Source organism: Larus michahellis, chromosome 7 (genome assembly GCF_964199755.1).
Source record: "Larus michahellis chromosome 7, bLarMic1.1, whole genome shotgun sequence".
NCBI lineage: Eukaryota > Metazoa > Chordata > Aves > Charadriiformes > Laridae > Larus > Larus michahellis.
Genome location: NC_133902.1, coordinates 1,224,066 through 1,242,373, shown reverse-complemented (window position 1 = coordinate 1,242,373; position 18,308 = coordinate 1,224,066). Strand labels below are relative to the sequence as shown.

Genomic DNA, 18,308 nt, shown 5'->3' with positions numbered 1-18,308 from the left:
CAAAGCGATGGTCTCGGCTCCGGGATCTCCAAGTTTGCACAAGAACATGCTCCAGCCTGTGAAAGCGCCCAGCACGCTGCTGGTGGCACGTGCGTGATAAATACCTGCCCCGTGATTTATCCTGACCCGTCACCAAAGCATAAAGGAAAAAAAATTACATCATGGATACTTTATCTACTTCATGAAAACATTTGTAATCAAAAAGCATGGAGTGAAACCTGTATTCCAAGTAGTTAAAGGATGGGGGGAAGGAGAGAGACGTGGCCAACCGTTCAGAAGGGGAAATGGGGATGTGTCGAAATGGTCCCTCCTAGCCAGGGAGATGCCTGCTCCAGGGAGCCTTAGCCCAGGTTTCCTGCACTATTTTCTAGGTAGATCCAGATGCTTGCAATAAAAAACCAAACGCAATTTGCTCCTGCTGGAAAGAACGAGCCTTTGGCTGGGACACAGCTCTGGTTTCTGGCCCGCGATGGCTTGGGTTTCGGTAACTCACACTCGCAACCCAGCGACTGGACAAACAGGCCGACATTGCCCGGGCTCGCAGCAGCGCGGCATCTCCACCGACGACAAAATAACAGCAACTCGGCATCTCTGGCAACAGCAAGGGAATAAACGCAGCAGCTCCTCAAACAGCCGCTCTGGTAGCGGGTTCAGACGGACGCCTGGCACGACCACCCCCAGCCCTCCGTGTCAGGTGAGACGAAGCAAAAATTGCCAGCAGGAATTTAATAGCAAGTTAAAATTTCATGATTTCCATCTCTGCTCCGAAACAGAGCTCTTATTTCTTTCTTTTCTTTTTTTTTTTTTTTTTCCTTTTAGGCCTCCTTCCATCAGACTCCCATCCATTATTCAGTACTCATTAGCGGGACCTTTACACAGGAAACTCCTCCGCACACATACGTATTTGGGTAAAATTAATAAACCTGCACCAGACCTTAAGGGTAAAATTAATAATCCCACACCTGACCTCAAGCCCAGGGAAATGCAGGTGGTGCAACACGGACCTGCTTGGTCCGTCCTGATGGACTGAGGCCACCATGTCCCAGGGAGATGCCATCGGGCAGCTGAAAGCCCCGCTGGACCCTACAAATGGGGTTGGGATGCTCTGAATCCAGCCCAGCCTCTCCCAAACGGGTTTTCAGCCTCAGGGAAACAGAGAGGCAATTTCCTCTGAAGTCACCGAGCTGGTACTGGATTAAATTCCCGCTGTGCTTTCCCTGCACGGAGAGCTGCAGAAGATCTGTACTAAACCGAGGTGAAATCCACCCGTTCGGGGAAGGCCACACCACACGTCTATGGCGTGAGTCTTACTGAAGCCTTACTCTAAGGCTTAAGCAGTACCTGGGTCGTGCCCTGGTCCTCCTCGCCAGGGTGAGTCTCAGAACAGTGAAAATCTTTACAGAGGAACTGGTCGCCCCATGGGATCACCAATTAAATCAATCAGACATAACACGTCTGAAAAATAAAACTTCTTCAAGACAAAGTATAATAATATTAAAAAAAAAAAAATCAGCAACAATCTTCTAGCCACAGAGTATCTATAAAGATCTTTTTAAAGAGCTCCATATTAAAATTTCTTGAATACATTATATATTAAATACAGTAACAACATTTCATGCAAGGTTTTCTGTACAATTAAATCAGCTCAGTAGTATAACAATTCTGTACATTCCCATTGGTCTGGGGGCTCTGCTCATCTTCAATGCTGGTGATGGAGAAAAGAAAGGAAGGATGATATTTGGCACCTACTGTACAGAGGAAGAGTAGCTCTTGCCCAGGTAAAAGAGAAACAGAAAAGCACTGGAAGCTTTTAAGAGGCAAAAAAAGTAAAAGAAAAACCCCAACAGCAAAGGAGCAAAATGCTTCCAAAACCCTGGCTCGAGTGCTGCTGCTGGAATTTAAGAGAAAGGGAAGATACAGGGTCTGGCTAATGAAATATCATCAGGACGGATCATGGGGGAACATGAGGAAAACAGGAGGGAGGATCTGGAGAGCTGGAGAAGAGATCACCCGCTATCAGCTCCTCAGCTGACGCAGCTCAATGGAGAAAAATCAATTTACTGGATCCCAAAATCCACAAACTCTCTCTGCAGCCCGTGTCACTGCTGCTGCAGGACCATCCCAAGAGGATAAAATAAAGTTGGTGCCTTATAAAAAGGGATGCCGCGACAAACACCGCTCACGGAGAAGGACTACGTTATGTACAAGCATACATTCATCCCTGTCTCGAAGGCGGATCTCCGGTGTCAAGGACGCCCTGTGCAAGACAGCGATGTCCTCCAAGGCAGGAGGACACGAACTCATGGACATGCTCCTAAGAACTTCAGCTCTACTCCTGCTAGGGAAATGGTTAAAAATCAACTGAGGATAAAAAACGTGACCAGGAGTGAGCGGTAGACATGAGGAATGCAAAGTTGGCCATCCCCATGCTTTGCTTCAAACGGTTGCCCCTACGAGGAAGAGGGCTACGGCTCAAATAGTGCAGATGGGATCTAAGAAGACGCCGGACGGAGGAGAACACACAAGACTGCGTCAACGCTTTGGTGTCCGATGAGCCTGAGAAGGTGTGGGGCTTCCCACAATGCGGGGATCAAACAGGACAGTGCGATAAATAGGGAGAACTTCACCTTCCACCGCACGCACCCGACCTCGACGTATAAACACAGTCGGCAAGATCCACACCACCAGTGGCCACACCACGGAGCGGAGCGCAGCAGCCGCAGGGATGCCCCCACCGACACCGCAGGCATCATCGAGGGTCGGCGACCCCAACCCACGGCCCCTTCGCCTCCCTCCTCTGCCCGCGCCCACCGCCAAGCCCTTCCCCTGCCCTCGCTCGTCCTGCCCGGCCAGGGAACGCAGCCGCCCACCCGTGCTCAGCATATTGCCTACAACCCCCAACTCCCCCCCGCCCCTCGATCTCCCGTGAAGGACGTCTTGCCTGAGCTCACCCCGTCAGGGTGAAAACTGGAAAGAGGGTCTCAAATTTTGCAGGGCTAAATCCCCAAGGAACTGCGTTACGACGACCCGGGTCCACACAGCTCCGTCCCCAAACCCTACGCCAGCTGTCCAGTAATTGCACTCGTATGTACAGGAAAAAGAAAGCTACGAAACAAAACAAAATCAGTATTTTTCTTTTCGACGATTCACCCGCATTTGTCTGATAGTCGGACACATGCATGTCCTGCTGGCTTCTAGCGATGGTCACGCATGCAAGACTTCAGTCCGAGTTACAAGTTAGGGAGCCTTTAGTTAGGAGCGGTTCCTTCGTGTCATTCATTTCTTGTCCTCTTCTCCTGAAACAAAGGGGAAGAAAAAGAGAAGGAAAAGTATTGGTGAGGGTTCAAAAGCAAACCAGCTCCCTGTTTTTGTTATCAAGAGAGCGTGCTCCGGGGTTGATCCCAGAAGGGACCTGGGATCCCGTCTGCACAGAGCTGCGGCAGCTCAGGCTGCCCCAGGAGGAAGACGCCATCCACAGCCTGCAGGAAGCAGGGAAAGGAGTGAATTGGAGCCACGCAGGCAGGAACAGCAGGAAGGCGAGCAGGCAGGGATCCCTCGTTACCGCTCCTAACGAGAGCACCACGCAGCACCCAGGGAAAGGCGGCGGCACAGAGAGGACGAAGCTCACTGCATCCCACCGCCCCGTCCCCACTGCAGCCAGATGGATGGAGACTGCTCCATGGGCACCACTTACACACGCTACATATATATATCTACATCCATGTATACATTTACATCCATACAGACCTCCAGGAGAACTAACAAGGACCAATCTACCCATTGCAGCCACTGCCCCATCCCCAGGGCTGCCCTTCTCACTTCTCCCCACCCTGCTTATGCAGTTGGACATGGAAGGTGACAGGCAACACGTGCCCTGAAGGAAAGCTACAGTGTTCAGCCTTGAAATCCCTGCCGGAGCCTGTCTCACACCAACCACATCCCCAGTTTTCGAGGAGTCAACAGCAGCGACCTCAGGTTCCCCGAGGCAGCGGCTGCTCTTCAGCCCGGGGCTGGGAAAGACCAGAACCAGCTTTTCTTCTGCCCAGAACAAGCTTTTTTTTCTTAAACAAAAACAAACCCACAGGGCAGCACTTTCTGAGAAGAGTTAGAAAAATCACTTATCATGAATCTTTTGACTGTATTTCTCTATCTTTCATCGCTGCACACATCACCAAACACATTCGCAGCGGGCCGCTGTTGCTGTGCTCTTGATGAATAGGGGTCCTGCCTGGGGTTACCAGCAAGGCTCCGCGCCCGCCGCCAGCCCTGGTGCCGACAAGCTTCCCGGGGAATTAATAAATAACAGGGGAGAGAGAGGAAAAAAAAAAAAAAAAAACCCCAAAAACTTTTTCGCAACTTCTGCCAAAATTTCTTTCCAGCGCTGGCTGGAGAGCCCAGCCCTCGCGTCCCGAGATAAAATTGATCGCTGCAATGGCAGCATCCCTCGGGATGACCTCTGCTCCGCCGGCTTCAGAGCCGAGCAGGGATGCTGGCGACCGTGCTGTGTTAAATCTCACTGCAACGATCAAAACTCCTCTCCTCCACGTTGTGGGGGTGCCTCTTCAGCAGCTCCGGCGGATATTTGCCAGCCACGGCGCTTCCCCTAAACGGTTGTGCAAACGGGGGGGGCGGCCGTGCCGCACGGCGGGCAGGGACAGGAAGGGGACACGGCTGCAGCGCCGACAGCGAGTGCTTAACCATGGCGAATGCTCTTCAAAACATCACTCTCCGGCCTCTAAGGAACCCCCCGGCACAGAGCAAGTCGGGGGTATCCGTGAGAACTGCAGACAGCTGAGGGTCCGGTGCCCACTTTGCTCCACCAGGATGCAGGTCCCTAAATTTAGACATAAGGAAAAAATTTTCCACTCTGAGGGTGGTGAAACCCTGGCCCAGGTTGCCCAGAGAGGTGGGAGATGCCCCATCCCTGGAAACATTCCAGGCCAGGTTGGACGGGGCTCTGGGCAACCTGATCTCGTTGAAGGTGTCCCTGCTCATTGCAGGGGGTTGGACTAGATGGCCTTGAAAGGTCCCAACCCAAACTACTCCATGATTCCATGAAATGCCAGTGCCTGGCTCTCCTCTCCACACACAGGGATCCTGTTTGCAGGAATGATGGGGTGACTGGGATCCACCGGATCCCAACATCACCAGGTTTCTCAGGGCTGTCACAGCCCTTCAACTCTTGCAAACCTGCAACCGAACGACCAGAGCTCATCTCCTACAAGATCTGCTGCCCACCAGAACAGCCGACGCTTTTCGGGGTGTTTTCCTTATTACTTTTTACTTCTCTCTTAACAGGTTCCTGTAAAAGGTGATGCTGGAGGGATGCAGCCGCCAGCCAAGACCATCCCTCCGTCGAGGGAAACGCTGCAGCCCTTGTAGCTCTGAAAATTGCACGTCTGCCCCGCTGCACCAGGGCACCCCGAGCCTCAGCCGAGACCCCGGACCCCGTGAGAAAACCGAAAGGGAAATCCCCCTGCCGTCCCTTTGCCCTACCGGGGCAGCAGCACCGAGAGCTTCCCTCTGCTCTGCCATTTCTAAAGCACGGCACGTGCACAGACAAGAGGGGGGAAAAAAGGGAGAGAAGGAAAATAAAATAAAAAGCAAGGGAGCAGAGCTGTAAAATCCCGTCTGGAGAGATTCCGGCAGCGAAAGGTGCGGTGCCGCTCTCCTTCAGAGCATCCCACAGCTCGAGCGAACGACTTGGCCCGTGGGGACACATTCCTCCCCCGGCGCCAGCGCCCGGCCAAGGTAGCTCCGCGCAGAGATTACCCTACAAGGGCAGCCACGGCCGCGGGCGCTCGCTCCCGGCTCTCTGCCGCGCCGGGGAGAAGGACGCCTGCCTCCTCCGCTGGGAAAACGGGAGCTGCAGCCGCCCCTCTGCTCCCGGGGGGGTGGTTCGGGGGCTGCTCGTGTCCCCAGGTGTGGGCACACGGGGGAGATGAGGGCGAGCAGCTCCTTTTCGCTATGTGCAGGGATTTTTTTTGTGATGGGACACAGAGATTTTGGTCCCTGCAGATTTCAGGCTGTCTCGGAGGGATGTGAGCCCCGGCCGGCGCTGGCGGGGATCGTGACACACTTGTCACCACACAGCCACCTCCGCCAGCTGCTCTTCCCTGGGAGGATGTTAAAGCATAAAGACGACACCGACTTTGCAGATAAGAGGCCAAATCTCGGCAGCGGAGATGCTCAGCCAAGGGCGCAATCTTGCCGGCACATCAGCTGCGGTGGCGGGTGGCTGCGGAGCACCGTGCTGCCCGCCAGGGAGGGGACAGGTGGGGACAGGTACCCAGCGGCACGGGCACCACCTCGCAGCTCCTGAAAAATCACGCAGGGGTGGTTGTTCTCACCAGGCGTCAGGACAAACGGCTGCATAAATGTTAATCCGCCACAAAACACACCAAGACAACTCCTGCACAGCAAAACTTCTGATTTTCAGAGACGCTGCGGCTGTCGGGGCGGTTCGTAGCTGTGCTGCAGAAAGCACCCGCTTCCTGACGTGGGGAGAAACAGCACCCGGGCTGAAAACAAGTGAAACCACCACGCCGGGACCACCGACACCTGCGACGGGTTCGCTTCGAGGTGGTGAAGATGAGGGACGGGGCAGGAGGGGAGCGGGGTGGCCGCGGCAGCAGGCTGACGGCGCACAGAGGGGCACGAGCACCGGGGTTATCTCAGCGCCCTGTCTGGATTTTGTACCTTTGAGAACCACTCAGAAAAGAGACTTCTGCAAGGTCTTGGCATAGATGCCTGGAAACCTTCTTCCTGTGTGCCACGGGGCTCAGAAACCAATACACTTAAATGCACAGAGGATGGCAAATATTAAAAATACCAGGGCAAGAGGTCCTTGAGGGTGGTCAGCCCTTGTGAGCTTGCCAGCGTGTATCTGTGGGATGGACACCCAAGAGGACCTTGGAGAACATCTCCACATTCCTGACCACAACATCTGCGGGTCACGCCGAGCCAGCGTAGCTCAGCCATGCCCTTTGGCTTGCCGTCTCACACTCACATTGCCTCCCAAAACCGGGACAGCAGAAACCTCAGAGGGGCCAGAGACGGATGAAGGCAGAGGCACACGCAAAGCATGCAAGACGGGAGGCTGGAAGTGACTGGGGTGATGGGGAGAGGAAAGTAAAACACCGAGACTGCGGTGAAAACTGAAGAGTCTCAGCTTTCTGCTGCTTCAAGGACAAGGAAAATCCAGCGTAATGGAAACACAACTTATCTGAATCTGATCAAAGGAGAAAATTTTCCATGCAAAACCTGAATCAGCAGAACTCACAGCTAGACATCTGCATCCCTCAACTGAACACCCTTGGCCATCCCTCAGAAGGACCCATGCTGGAGACTATCCCCAGGCATTGTCTTGCAGAGCCCAAAACTGCCACGGAAACGGCTGTGTCACGGGCTTTTTAGACCTTATTTTGAAGCAAAACACAGAGGCCAGTGTGGGAAAGGAGACCATGTCTGGGTACGGGGTCCCTGGGCTCTGTTATCAGCTGATTTTCCAAGCCACGTTCACCCGGACATGGTCCAAGCAGGTCCCCACCACACAGGAGCAAGATTTTGGAGGAAACACGGGAATACGGCATTCAGGGATGAGACACGTAAGAAAGCCAACCCTTGCTCTGGAGTCCTGCCGGTTTTCAACTGGTGCTCCCCGCTCCACGTGTGTCTTACCGTCCTGAGAATGCCTGGTAAAAAAATCACAATACCACATTTAAAAGTGGCTTCTTGAGGTTTTTTTGTGGTTTTTTTTGTTTGCTTTTCAAAGCCCAGAGGAATTAGGAAGATGCAGGATTTCAATTATTTCTTTCGAGTGCGATGATTTAAGCGTGATTTTGCCCCGTAGCCGTGATTGAATAGCTGCATGGGAAACCCTTGCTGGATGAGACACAGAGCGACCCGTGAGCATCAGCAGCACCGTGACCATGGGGATGAGCGCAGCTCACAGGACCCGGCACGTCGGGAGCACGGCGCGGGAGGAGGAAACGCTCAGAGCTGGTACGATGGGACTTGAACGGATCGTACGCCTGCCAGGAACCCTGCTGTGCTCGGAGCTGCGCTGGCAGAGCTGAAGAAAAGCCCTTCCTCCAACAGCACCGATTTTTTACAGAGAAATGCAAAGTGTGGGAGAAAGACAGACTCATCCCCAGCTCACAGATGGCGAAGTGAAGACCGAGGGCATGCATGGGATGCAACAGCCAGGAATGAAACCAGCTCTCCTACGCCCCAGCCCAGCGCCATGCCATAAAATTGTTGCTACAGGCTTGTGGTCGCATGGTAAAACGAGCCCGGGTGATGCAAAGCACCTGTCAGCCTGCTGAGAGATACAACAATTAAATAAAAATAAGGTAGAAACAATTTCTGTCTGGTCTGTGAAACCAGGAGCCCCTGCACCTCTGATTCTCAGCAGAGACTTCGCTGAGCAATCGCTGCGGTTATGGATCAGCTCGCTGCAGAAAGGAAGGGCGATTTTAGCTGTGAGCTGGCGATGGGGAACGCAACCTGTTTGTGATCATTTCTTGCTTGCAATAAATTCCCATCCCGTATTTCCAGCTTTTGGCATGGTTCTGCTCCAAGAGAAACCAAACAGGGCAGTTACGATGCCCCAAATCCCTCCCTGCCAGGAGTGGACAGACCTGCCGTCAGCCCCGAAATGCAAGAGTGGCTTTGCACAGTTTTCTTGAGTCATTATTAAGGGGTGAAGGCAAAAGGAAGGGGTTTGCTAGGACGCCGGTTGCTTCAGAGGAGAAAAAAGGTTTGAGCAAGGTGAGGGTGTGGAAAGGTGACCATCTTCCTGGGCAAGGATGGCGTCTCTCCTGCCCTTCGTCTCCCTGCCATCACTGTCGAGGCAAACACACCTTAACAAAAAATGAATCAAACCTGTTTTCCTGGAGAGGGGCCAGCCCCACGGCGGGCACGGCGCTGCTCGGAAAAACCTGCCGGTTTAACTCAGATATCACCCACAGCAACATCTTTTGCAAGAAGCGAAAGGAAAGATGATATCATCTCTTGGGAGGGCTGCCCAAACACAGGCCGTGATTTACAGCACGTGGGAACTGCTGCCCCGGTGTCACAGGAGCTGCTTCTCCTCCACGGGTGCCGCAGGACAGATCCCGAGAGGTGCCGGCCAAGGGCAGCCCCATTAAAAACAGTTTGTAACACATTCAGCTCTTATTTGCTCTTAAAATAGCGGCAGCAAATACAAGGTAAGGACGGCCGTAGAGGGGTGGAAAACAAAGGGAAAAAATTAAGGATTCCTGTTGGAAACCGGTGTTTGATTTGTTTTGCTTTATAAGAGAAGGGACCCGGTTCCCAGAGGTTTGAGAGGAGCTGGATAAACACAGGTGGCATATTTATTTAGTGCTCCAGCTCCTAAGGGAGCATTTCAAGCAGATGTAAGTACCAACTGCTCTGCCTGCTGTGGCAGCCGGGAAGGAAGGGGGTAGGAGAAAACGTCCCTTTTCCACAGCAAAGGTGGATGAACATGCAGGCGCAGACACCACGCGAGCGGAGGAGGTGAGCAAGGCGCCCGCGAAGCCACCACGAACCCCCCAGCAAAGCGCCATGGAGCAAACATAATGCAGTGTGGCGCAGAGCATGCTCACCATCCAGGTGGTTCCGGGAAAGGTACTTGAGTCCTTCATCCAGCAGGATAACGGGCAGGGAGATTTTCATTACAACCACCCACTGCGGCCAGCTCAGGGGGGTTACCTGGAAGATGAGCTGCAAGGCGGAAAGGATTAGACACGTCAATAGGGAAGGAGGTGGGGGTTTTTTTGTTTGCTTTAAAGGCCAGGTTGTTGTATGGCACAGGTTGAGAAAGGGTCACCCCAGGTACAAGGAGGGAGGATCCAGACAGCTCAACGAACAGGATTCCTTCAAGGGCTGTCATGATCCCAAGGTGGCTCTTGGCCAAGATCAGTCAAAAACAATGTCCTTCACCCCTCCTGCAGGTGAGAAAAGGGAGGAAGGCTAGGACCGTATGCGCTCACAGGAGCTTAGCAGGGGACAAAGGACAATGTAACCCCCTGGGCACTGCGACCCGCTTCATCTTAAGCGCCTTTAGGCATCAGCTGAGCCATCGCCAGCCTTGGACTGCAAAGGGAGGCAATGCCTCCGAAAGGAGCCGAGATATCCATGCCCCTTTCCGTTGCCTGTAAGGAGAGCTTCTGACTTAAGTAAAGGCTCATTGGAGCAGGGTTTCTCTTCGACTCCATGTTGGTTTGAGTCACAGGACTGGGCATACGCTGGGGACAACCGTCCCAGAAGCTTCCAGACCCAAAGACTGCTCCAGGGAAGTCCTTGCCCACAGGAGGAGGCCCCTGGGCTGCGCGTGCAGGTGGCAGAGAGCACTCACAGGCATGGGCTTGACGTAGAGGATGAGAAAGTGCAGAGCCATGGACATGATGATGGCCCCCAGCAGCCAGATGTTGAGCCATGGAGGCATCCGCAGCAGCGACTGGTTCTCAGAGACACTGCGAAAGCGAGGGGACAACGTTAGCCCCAACAACCTCCTGCTCCCCATGCCTGCCCAAGCTGGGGGTTCCCCCTCCTCTCCGAGGCTGCACACTGTAGCCCCTCTCTTCCCGACTGTTCAGCTTCAGGCTTTGCCGTGGTTTGGATCTGGACATCTATCTCAACACAACCAGCCGTGCGTGGATGAGAAACGGTCATGAACAGGGTCAAACTGCTAACGGATGCGGATCCAGCCCTTCCTCCACTGCTATCGACAGCAGCACACTGGCTTGGAGGAGTTTATTTACAGTCAGCCCAGTGGTCCACTGCGGGAACACTCCAAATGGCTCTGCTGAGACAAAGCAAAGCCCTCAGCCCGCCAAAGGACACCCTAAACAAAGTCGGTCATGCGTAGAGCACACAGAGCATTCCTCCAGCCACCCTACCTGTTCAGAGCATTGCACATTTCGATTGTCACCAGCACGGACAGGGCCATCGTGGTCGGGTATCGCGACTCGAAGATCTCACAGTCGATTCCTTCAAAGATGGGGTTGTCCTCAGTGCACCTCATGAAGTTCCTCTGTCGGCACAGGAAACCGCTGGTAAATACACGGCAGAGCAGCAGTGTAGGAAAGGCAGGAAAGAGGAGGAAGAGGTCGACTGGTTGAGGGGCACATGGTGAACCTTGATTATTAGGGGCGCTATTAAATATCCCACAGTTCAGAGCAATTGATAAAACCGTATGAAGTGACCCAGCTTCTGATGGGGCTTTGGGGTTATGGCTGGATCGTGGCTTAGAGATTTTCATGTGCAGTTAATAAAGTGTTTGAGCACGCACGTGTCTCCACCAAAAATACATCTTCCATTGCATGTGACATCGGGGTGCGATGGCACCCATTTTCCCACCACCTTGCTCAGACCTACAGTAACGTAAAAATCGATCCCTTTCAATGTGGGATCAGGTACGGGAGCTACTTTCAGCTTCTTTGGATCAAGTCAGTTGCTGGCAGAAGCAAGGCTGGAAACATAAGCCTGAGAGAGAGAATCTGCTTTTCTTTTTAAATGACTGTCTTCTGCACCAGGAATTTGGGAACACTACCATAACCACAGAAGAAAGGTAGAGGAAAGACCCCAACACCTGACCCCATGCCTGAATCCATGCCCTCACCCACCTGCTCAACACGTTGGCCCGTTCCCCTCCCGACTCACCAGCTGATGGAAGGAGACCTGCGGTCCATCGGCGTCGTACAAGAACCACCAGGTCGCTGCACCCACCGTGGCCAGGCCCACGTACACTGTGGCCAAGAGAGACACCCTTACCCCCAGCACCCAGCAATGGTCCCCTTCCCCATGGCACCCCATGCCCGTCCTCTGCCTGCTGGTGCCCACGGGGGCTCACCTCCTATGGCCAGGTAGCGGAAGAAGAGCCAGCCGCTGATGAGGGGCTCCTTGGGGTTGCGGGGCAGCTTGTCCATGATGTCCAGGTCTGGGGGGTTGAAGCCCAGCGCAGTGGCTGGCAGCCCATCCGTCACCAGGTTCACCCACAGCAACTGCACGGGGATGAGGGCCTCGGGCAAGCCCAGGATGGCCGTCAGGAAGATGCTGTGGGGGAAAGAAACCAGAGATGTTGAATTAGATGAGCTCCATGCAGCCAGAGAAAGTGTCCGTGTCATGCAAGGGGAGAGCAAGCAGGTACCCTGGATCCAAATACCCCAAAACTGAATATTCACCCAAAGTCCTGCAGATGAACCCGCAGCCCCTAAGCCAGGAACCTGAAGTCCAGGACTGAATTTTGCAGCTAAAATTTGTTCCTGTTACTATTAAAATTTTGCAGTCGAAACCCAACCATTGATGTCCCCATGGCCATGTGGGTTCCCATTCCCAGCACAAACACCCCTGCTGAAACGCAAGGGCAAAGGATGCCCAAGTGATCCCAAGGCTGCGCCCACGCTGCTGAGGATGGCACTGATTTACTGGGAAGGATGGGCAGGGACAGGGAGAGCTGCTCGGGACCTGGTGCAAAGTGCATCAGTGTGATCCGGTGACAACAGCCTGGGCACAAATATCTGAACCCGTCTTAGATGATGGCATGGGCTTAAGCAGGCAATGAATTAACAGAACAGCTCCTGAGGGGTGACATGATTATAAAGCTACAAAAGAAAAACTCCTCTGGCCCAGGGGAACGAGGTGAGGCATAGCTGCTCCGTTTGGTACCCAGGGTGACAATTTTGGGCACTGCACGCTGCCAAGGGCAGGGGACAGGGACAGGACTGCAGGTCACCTGCCCCAGGGGACGTATTCCTACCGCTGCTCCCCACAACGCGGTGCCCAGTGTGGGGGGCTCTCACCAAACGACCTCCCCGACATTGGAGGAGATGAGATAGCGGATGAACTGCTTCATGTTGTTGTAAATGGCCCTGCCCTCCTCGACGGCCGACACGATGGTGGAGAAGTTGTCGTCGGAGAGCACCATCTCGGCGGCCGACTTGGCGACGGCCGTGCCTGACCCCATGGCAATGCCAATCTCGGCTTTCTTCAGGGCCGGGGCATCGTTGACACCATCACCTGTCTGCATGAAGTTGTGATTAACGAGGTGCAAGGGATTGGGCCGGGTGGAGAGGAGGGGAGCAGGGGGTGGTGGGGCATCCCCGGCGGACTCACCATGGCAGTGATCTCGTGGAAGGACTGGAGGTACTCGACGATGCGGGACTTGTGTGCCGGCTCCACGCGGGCGAAGCATCGGGCATCGCGGCATGCCTGCCGCTGCGCCTCAGGGGGCAGCTCATCGAACTCCCGGCCCGTGTAGGCTTTGCCGGCCACGTCCTCGCTCTCTGAGAAGATGCCGATCCTGCGGCAGATGGCCACCGCCGTGCCCTTGTTGTCGCCGGTGATCATGATGACGCGGATGCCGGCCTTGCGGCACATCTCGATGGAAGAGGTGACCTCCTTGCGGGGAGGGTCCAGCATCCCCACGCAGCCCACGAAGGTCAGGTTGTTCTGCGGAGGGAGACAGCCACGGACTCACATTTACCGCAGGGACGCAGACGCTTCCCTCCCTGCTGGGAAACCACCCCGGGCATGGAGATTTCCCCTGGGAGGAAAATTTCAGGAGGTGTCCAACCAACAGCCCCATGGATGCGCCCTATCCTCACACCTTTTTGCTTCACTCCCCTCCTCCCTGCCCCTCTTGGTAGTCCCCAGGCCCCTCTCAGCGGTCACCCCATGGGGACAGGTGTCCAGTGGGACGGGGCTGTTGGCCTTGGTACGCACATCTCTGCACCAGGGTTTGCAGAGGAGGAGCCCAGCCATTGCACTGCCTGCTGCTCACAGAGAAACCAGAGAGAAAATACTGCTGGGGCAGCTGGAAGTAGGTGGGAAGGCTTTGGGAATAAGGAAAACAGCTTCTGGAGAAAGCCCCCGGTGCCGTACCTCGTAGTGGACGAAGGCGGCGGAGTCGTGCAGCTGCATGGTCTCCCTGCGGACGGGCGCGTCCTGGGTGGCCAAGGCCAGGCAGCGCAGCGTGTCGATGCCCATGCCCCAGTCCCGGATCCTGCCCAGGATCTTCTCCCGCACCGGGGCCGTCAGCAGGACCTTGGCAGTGCCCACCCGGACGTGGGTGCAGCGCTCGATCACGCTTTCTGGGGCGCCCTGGGGAGGAGCAGAGGGCTTAGGGGCTGGAATCAGCCTGGAGGATGAGCATCTCTTGCCAGCACCGAAGGAAGTGCCGGCGGGAGGGAAGGCACCGCGTTTTGGGCAGAGGAGAAGGCGATGTCCCCAGAGCTCCATCACACCCATCCCGGCGCAGCAGCTCAGCGCGCTAGATGGCAGCCTCCGACCGAGCGCACGGGGACCGTGGCAAGGATGAACCCGCGTCAGGTCACCAGACAGCAGGATCTGCGCTGCGGGGGACCCGTCTGACGCCCGCAAAACCCACGCGCCTGCCCAAAGATACCCCCGCACCACAAACCCCCTCTCGGACCCGGAGGGGCTTCGGGCTGTAAATCTCTGCTGAAAAAAAATGCGCTGCCTGCGGAATGCTCAGCGGATGCTTGCGATGCTTTTGTGATTCAGGAAAACGTGTCCCTTAGCACCACAGCACCTCACCCCCTCCCTTCTGACCTTACAAAGGACCCCTGACATTGCTTTTTAACATAAAGCTTGCAGTCCTTCTACCGCTCGCCCAGGACCGGCAGGCCACAGATGCGGCGGCTCCAGAGGGTCCCGACCTGACCCGGAGGACAGAGTTCACCCACCCAGAAGATCTCCCAGTGGGAGCAACAATATACAAATCTTCTCAGAGTCAGCGGGGGGAAATTCCTGATGCATCTCTTCTCTTGGGAAGAAAATGCCCTTTAAAGCATTATTTTATTTCTGGTTATAGTGGAAAGCTGGACATCGCCCTTTGGGCATTGCTGGTGTCTGGATGGTCCAAGCCTTTAATAAAGGCAAGTTTTGCACAGGGGCAGCTCTCCCCGGGCCCCAGCACGAGCACTCGCAGCGCCTTTTCCTCCCTCTAAATCATCTTACCTCCTTTCTTTTCCTATATATATACTGCAAAGTATATATTATAATAATGATAATGATGATAATGATAATAATGATGATGATAATAAAAATAATAATAATAATATTATATTTAATATATATATATTCCTATATAATACTGCAAAGAGTCCCCTCCTCACCCACCACACCAGCCTACCTGCTGGCTCCTGGACGCCCAGACAGCCACGGGAGGGGACAAACGGACAAAGCACCACTGCCCGCTGCAGTAAGGGCCAAACCCTGCTGGGGTGCGCATGGGGAAGGAGGATCCCACAGGGTGCCCAGGGCCTTCTCCCCTACCTTGACAAACATCTTGCTGCCGGCGGAGTTGTGGCCGGGGCTGGTGGGCGTGCAGTACACCGACATGGACTTGCGGTCGCGGGAGAACTCCAGGGTGCACTCCTTCCTCATCAGCTGCTTGATCACCTGCGGGGACAGCGCGGGGCTGAGCCGGGACGCGCCGGGACACAGCAGCCGGTGCCCTCCGCCTTGGCTAACAACCCTGCCGAGCCGGCACAGCACCAGTGATGGGAGGAGAAAGGCAACAACAGGAGCCAGGAGGGACGGCATAGTCCAAAAAAGCCAAAGGAACTTTCCCTACCCAATTTTTTGGGGAGAATTTTAACCCCTCCAACTACAGCATTGCTGCCCAGCCCACAGCACGTGCCAGCCTGCGCCAGCCCTTTATTTTATTGACCCCACAGGGGATGGCAAACAGTTTCTGCAGCCTAAGATAAAGCTCCGTTTGCCACGGAGGTGGGGCAGACTTTCCCCCGCCTTGGGCTCCAGCTGCGCTGCAGGACGGGGAATTGCATCCCACTTGTTACAGTCCAGGGGTCTGCCCTGATCCTGCACCCACGGGCGCCGGTGGGATTGGGAGCTCCAGCATCTCCTGGGGCTGGACTGGCTCCCATCAAATTAAACATCTCCACAGCTGAGACTCTAATTAGGCTCATTTCAGGGCATGCTAATTACCCCCAGGACTGCCAGCTAGGCAGTAACAGTCACTCAAGTGGTACCTGCAGGTTTGCAGGGCGAGGACAGAGCAGGGGCTGCCCCATCGCAGGGACCCACAGGCTCCTGCACCCCAACACCCCCGAACCCCCCCGCAAACCAGGCTCTGCTACTGCTACTAATTAATAATGTCAGGAGCCAAACGCCCAGCAAGACAGCAGCCCGTCCTCGGAGCAATCCCCCTCTTTGGCACCCACGTCGGCATCGCGGCAGCTGAGCCTGGCTCCCGGGAGGACACGTCTTGTCCCAGAAAAACCATTGAATGAGCAGGACATCCGGGGCCGATCCAAAGTGTTACCCGGAGAGGGCAACGGGGATGTTCGTGCCAACCTTGCTCTGCGTGGCTCAACTGCTTATACAATCATTACTTTTTTGTTGCCAGGAGGGTGTTGCTTGCAATGGGGACACGAGTGGCTTTTTGCACGGGACTTCTACAGCAACTTAAATCTAAATAAGTCAACGAACGGGGCAAAGGAAAAGAAAACTCCTTTTGGGGTAAAACCTTGCAAGTTCAAAGTTAAAAGGGTGCTCCTACTGCAGCGAAGCTGTGAGCAGGGGCTGGGGAGGTGGAGAGACGTGCAAAGAGGATTTGCCCACGCAAAACACAGGCACTGTCTCCGGATGGACCAAGCAAACACCAAATAACTCTCAAAGGCCAAACCCAGCACAGGGTACGAGTGCAGTGACTACACGTAGGCGGGAAGTTTTGTGCCCACAAAAGCAGCGCCATCCCCTCTGGGCACCGCTCAGCGCAGTGGCAAGGGTGCCTGGGAGCAGCCGGCCACTGTGGAACCCCGAAATCCCACCAGAGACTTCAAAGCACAGAGCCGCTCGCAACAAAGATTAACAAGTAGTGAAGAAACGCCGCCAGGAAACTCCAAGGAAGGTTTTTTTTGTCCCTGCCCAACATGAGAGTAAGGAGAGCAGCACCGGTGACCGAACCCAGCCTGGCCTCTGAGTGGCCGGGCAGCGACGGGCACACGTAAGGAAGCAGATGCCGGACTGATGGACGGCTGGGCAATTCCATCTCCCTTATCAGTAAGGAGTCAGGGGACTTATTACAACCTGCTCAGACCTATCTGGGGAAGAAATAGGCTGAGCAGGGACTGGGCTGAGTTTGAGCCTCGGGGATCACCCGCTCCGAAGGTCCGTGTGGACTCACAGCCCCAGCATCAGCCCCCCCGGGGACACTGCACTGTCTGCTCCAAAAACACCTCAGCCAAGAAATTGTATCCTTAGGTCATTGCAAGTGGTTATTGCTCAAACAACAGTCGTCCCAAAGCCCTCTTCTCCCTCCCGTTCCCTGGCACCGGAGCTCACAGGGCATCCCCCACTCACTGAATTGCAGGCGTTGGCTCGCTCCACCTTGGAGAGTTTGCTGGTGTCAGTGTTGAAGACGTTCATCTTCTCCACCAGGCACGTCAGGGCTGTTTCGGTGGCTTCCCCCACCTTCTCATAGACTTTTTTGGACTAGAGGGCAGAAAAAAATAGAGCTTAAGCTTTAGGGCACATCATAGAATCATAGGGTTGGAAGGGGCCTCTGGAGATGACCCAGTCCAGCCCCCTGCCAGAGCAGGGTCACCCGGAGCAGGCGGCACAGGAACGCGTCCAGGCGGGGTTGGAATGTCTCCGGAGACGGAGACTCCCCCACCTCTCTGGGCAGCCTGTGCCAGGGCTCTGCCACCCTCAGGGTAAAGAAGTTCCTCCTCGTGTTGAGATGGGACTTCCCATGGTCAAGTTTGTGCCCGTTACCCCTTGTCCTGTCCCCGGGCACCACTGAGAAGAGCCTGGCCCCATCCTCCTGACACCCCCCCTTTCAGTCCTCTCCCCGCTGCTCCGACCAAGGATGCTGTCACCCACCGCACCATCCCAGGGCTCCCAGAGCGTCACCCCGGGATGGGCTGAAGCCAGGGCAGGGGATCCCAAGGGACAAACCTCCGCTGCAAAGGGCCCCGCAGCAAAGGGAAGAGCACTGTCGGTGTCCCCCCAAACCCCGTCCCCGGTGGCCCCCGCACCTCGTTGTAGTCCAGCGAGGAGTCGTTGCAGAGGGCGCAGATGGTGGCCAGCTCCACCAGCCCGTCGTACTGCCCGCACTGCACCGGCTGCTCGTCCTTCAGGCTGCGGGGAGAAAACAACCCCCCCAAAGCCTTACACCGGCTTCAAATTATAGGGAGGGAGAAAAAGCCCCGGGCTTGGCAGTGAACTCTCAGGTTCGCATTTTGTGCTTTACCAAATGGGCAGGACTAGTTGCAAATCAAATATCGCGGGAGGCAAATAAACTCTGGAAG

The 18,308-nt window shown here is 55.2% G+C and overlaps 1 protein-coding gene across 3 annotated transcripts in view; it reads right to left on the bottom strand.

Moving 5' to 3' along the window:
* Positions 1-778: 778 nt before the first annotated feature.
* ATP2A3 (ATPase sarcoplasmic/endoplasmic reticulum Ca2+ transporting 3) overlaps positions 779-18,308 on the bottom strand; it is a 54,452-nt gene continuing 36,922 nt past the window's right edge. Inside the window, exons 10-22 of one of the 3 annotated variants that reach the window (XM_074593688.1) lie at positions 18,036-18,138; positions 17,359-17,490; positions 15,307-15,432; positions 13,891-14,109; positions 13,123-13,458; positions 12,810-13,030; positions 11,861-12,063; positions 11,671-11,756; positions 10,908-11,041; positions 10,364-10,481; positions 9,612-9,729; positions 7,622-7,694; positions 779-3,296 (exon numbers count right to left, since the gene is read on the bottom strand). In XM_074593688.1, coding sequence (XP_074449789.1) covers positions 3,221-3,296; positions 7,622-7,694; positions 9,612-9,729; positions 10,364-10,481; positions 10,908-11,041; positions 11,671-11,756; positions 11,861-12,063; positions 12,810-13,030; positions 13,123-13,458; positions 13,891-14,109; positions 15,307-15,432; positions 17,359-17,490; positions 18,036-18,138 — 1,945 coding nt within the window. In that variant the 3' untranslated portion in view covers positions 779-3,220. Of the gene's footprint in view, positions 3,297-7,621; positions 7,695-9,603; positions 9,730-10,363; positions 10,482-10,907; positions 11,042-11,670; positions 11,757-11,860; positions 12,064-12,809; positions 13,031-13,122; positions 13,459-13,890; positions 14,110-15,306; positions 15,433-17,358; positions 17,491-18,035; positions 18,139-18,308 lie in introns of all 3 variants that reach the window. The other 2 variants (XM_074593690.1, XM_074593689.1) reach the window with 2 other exon arrangements.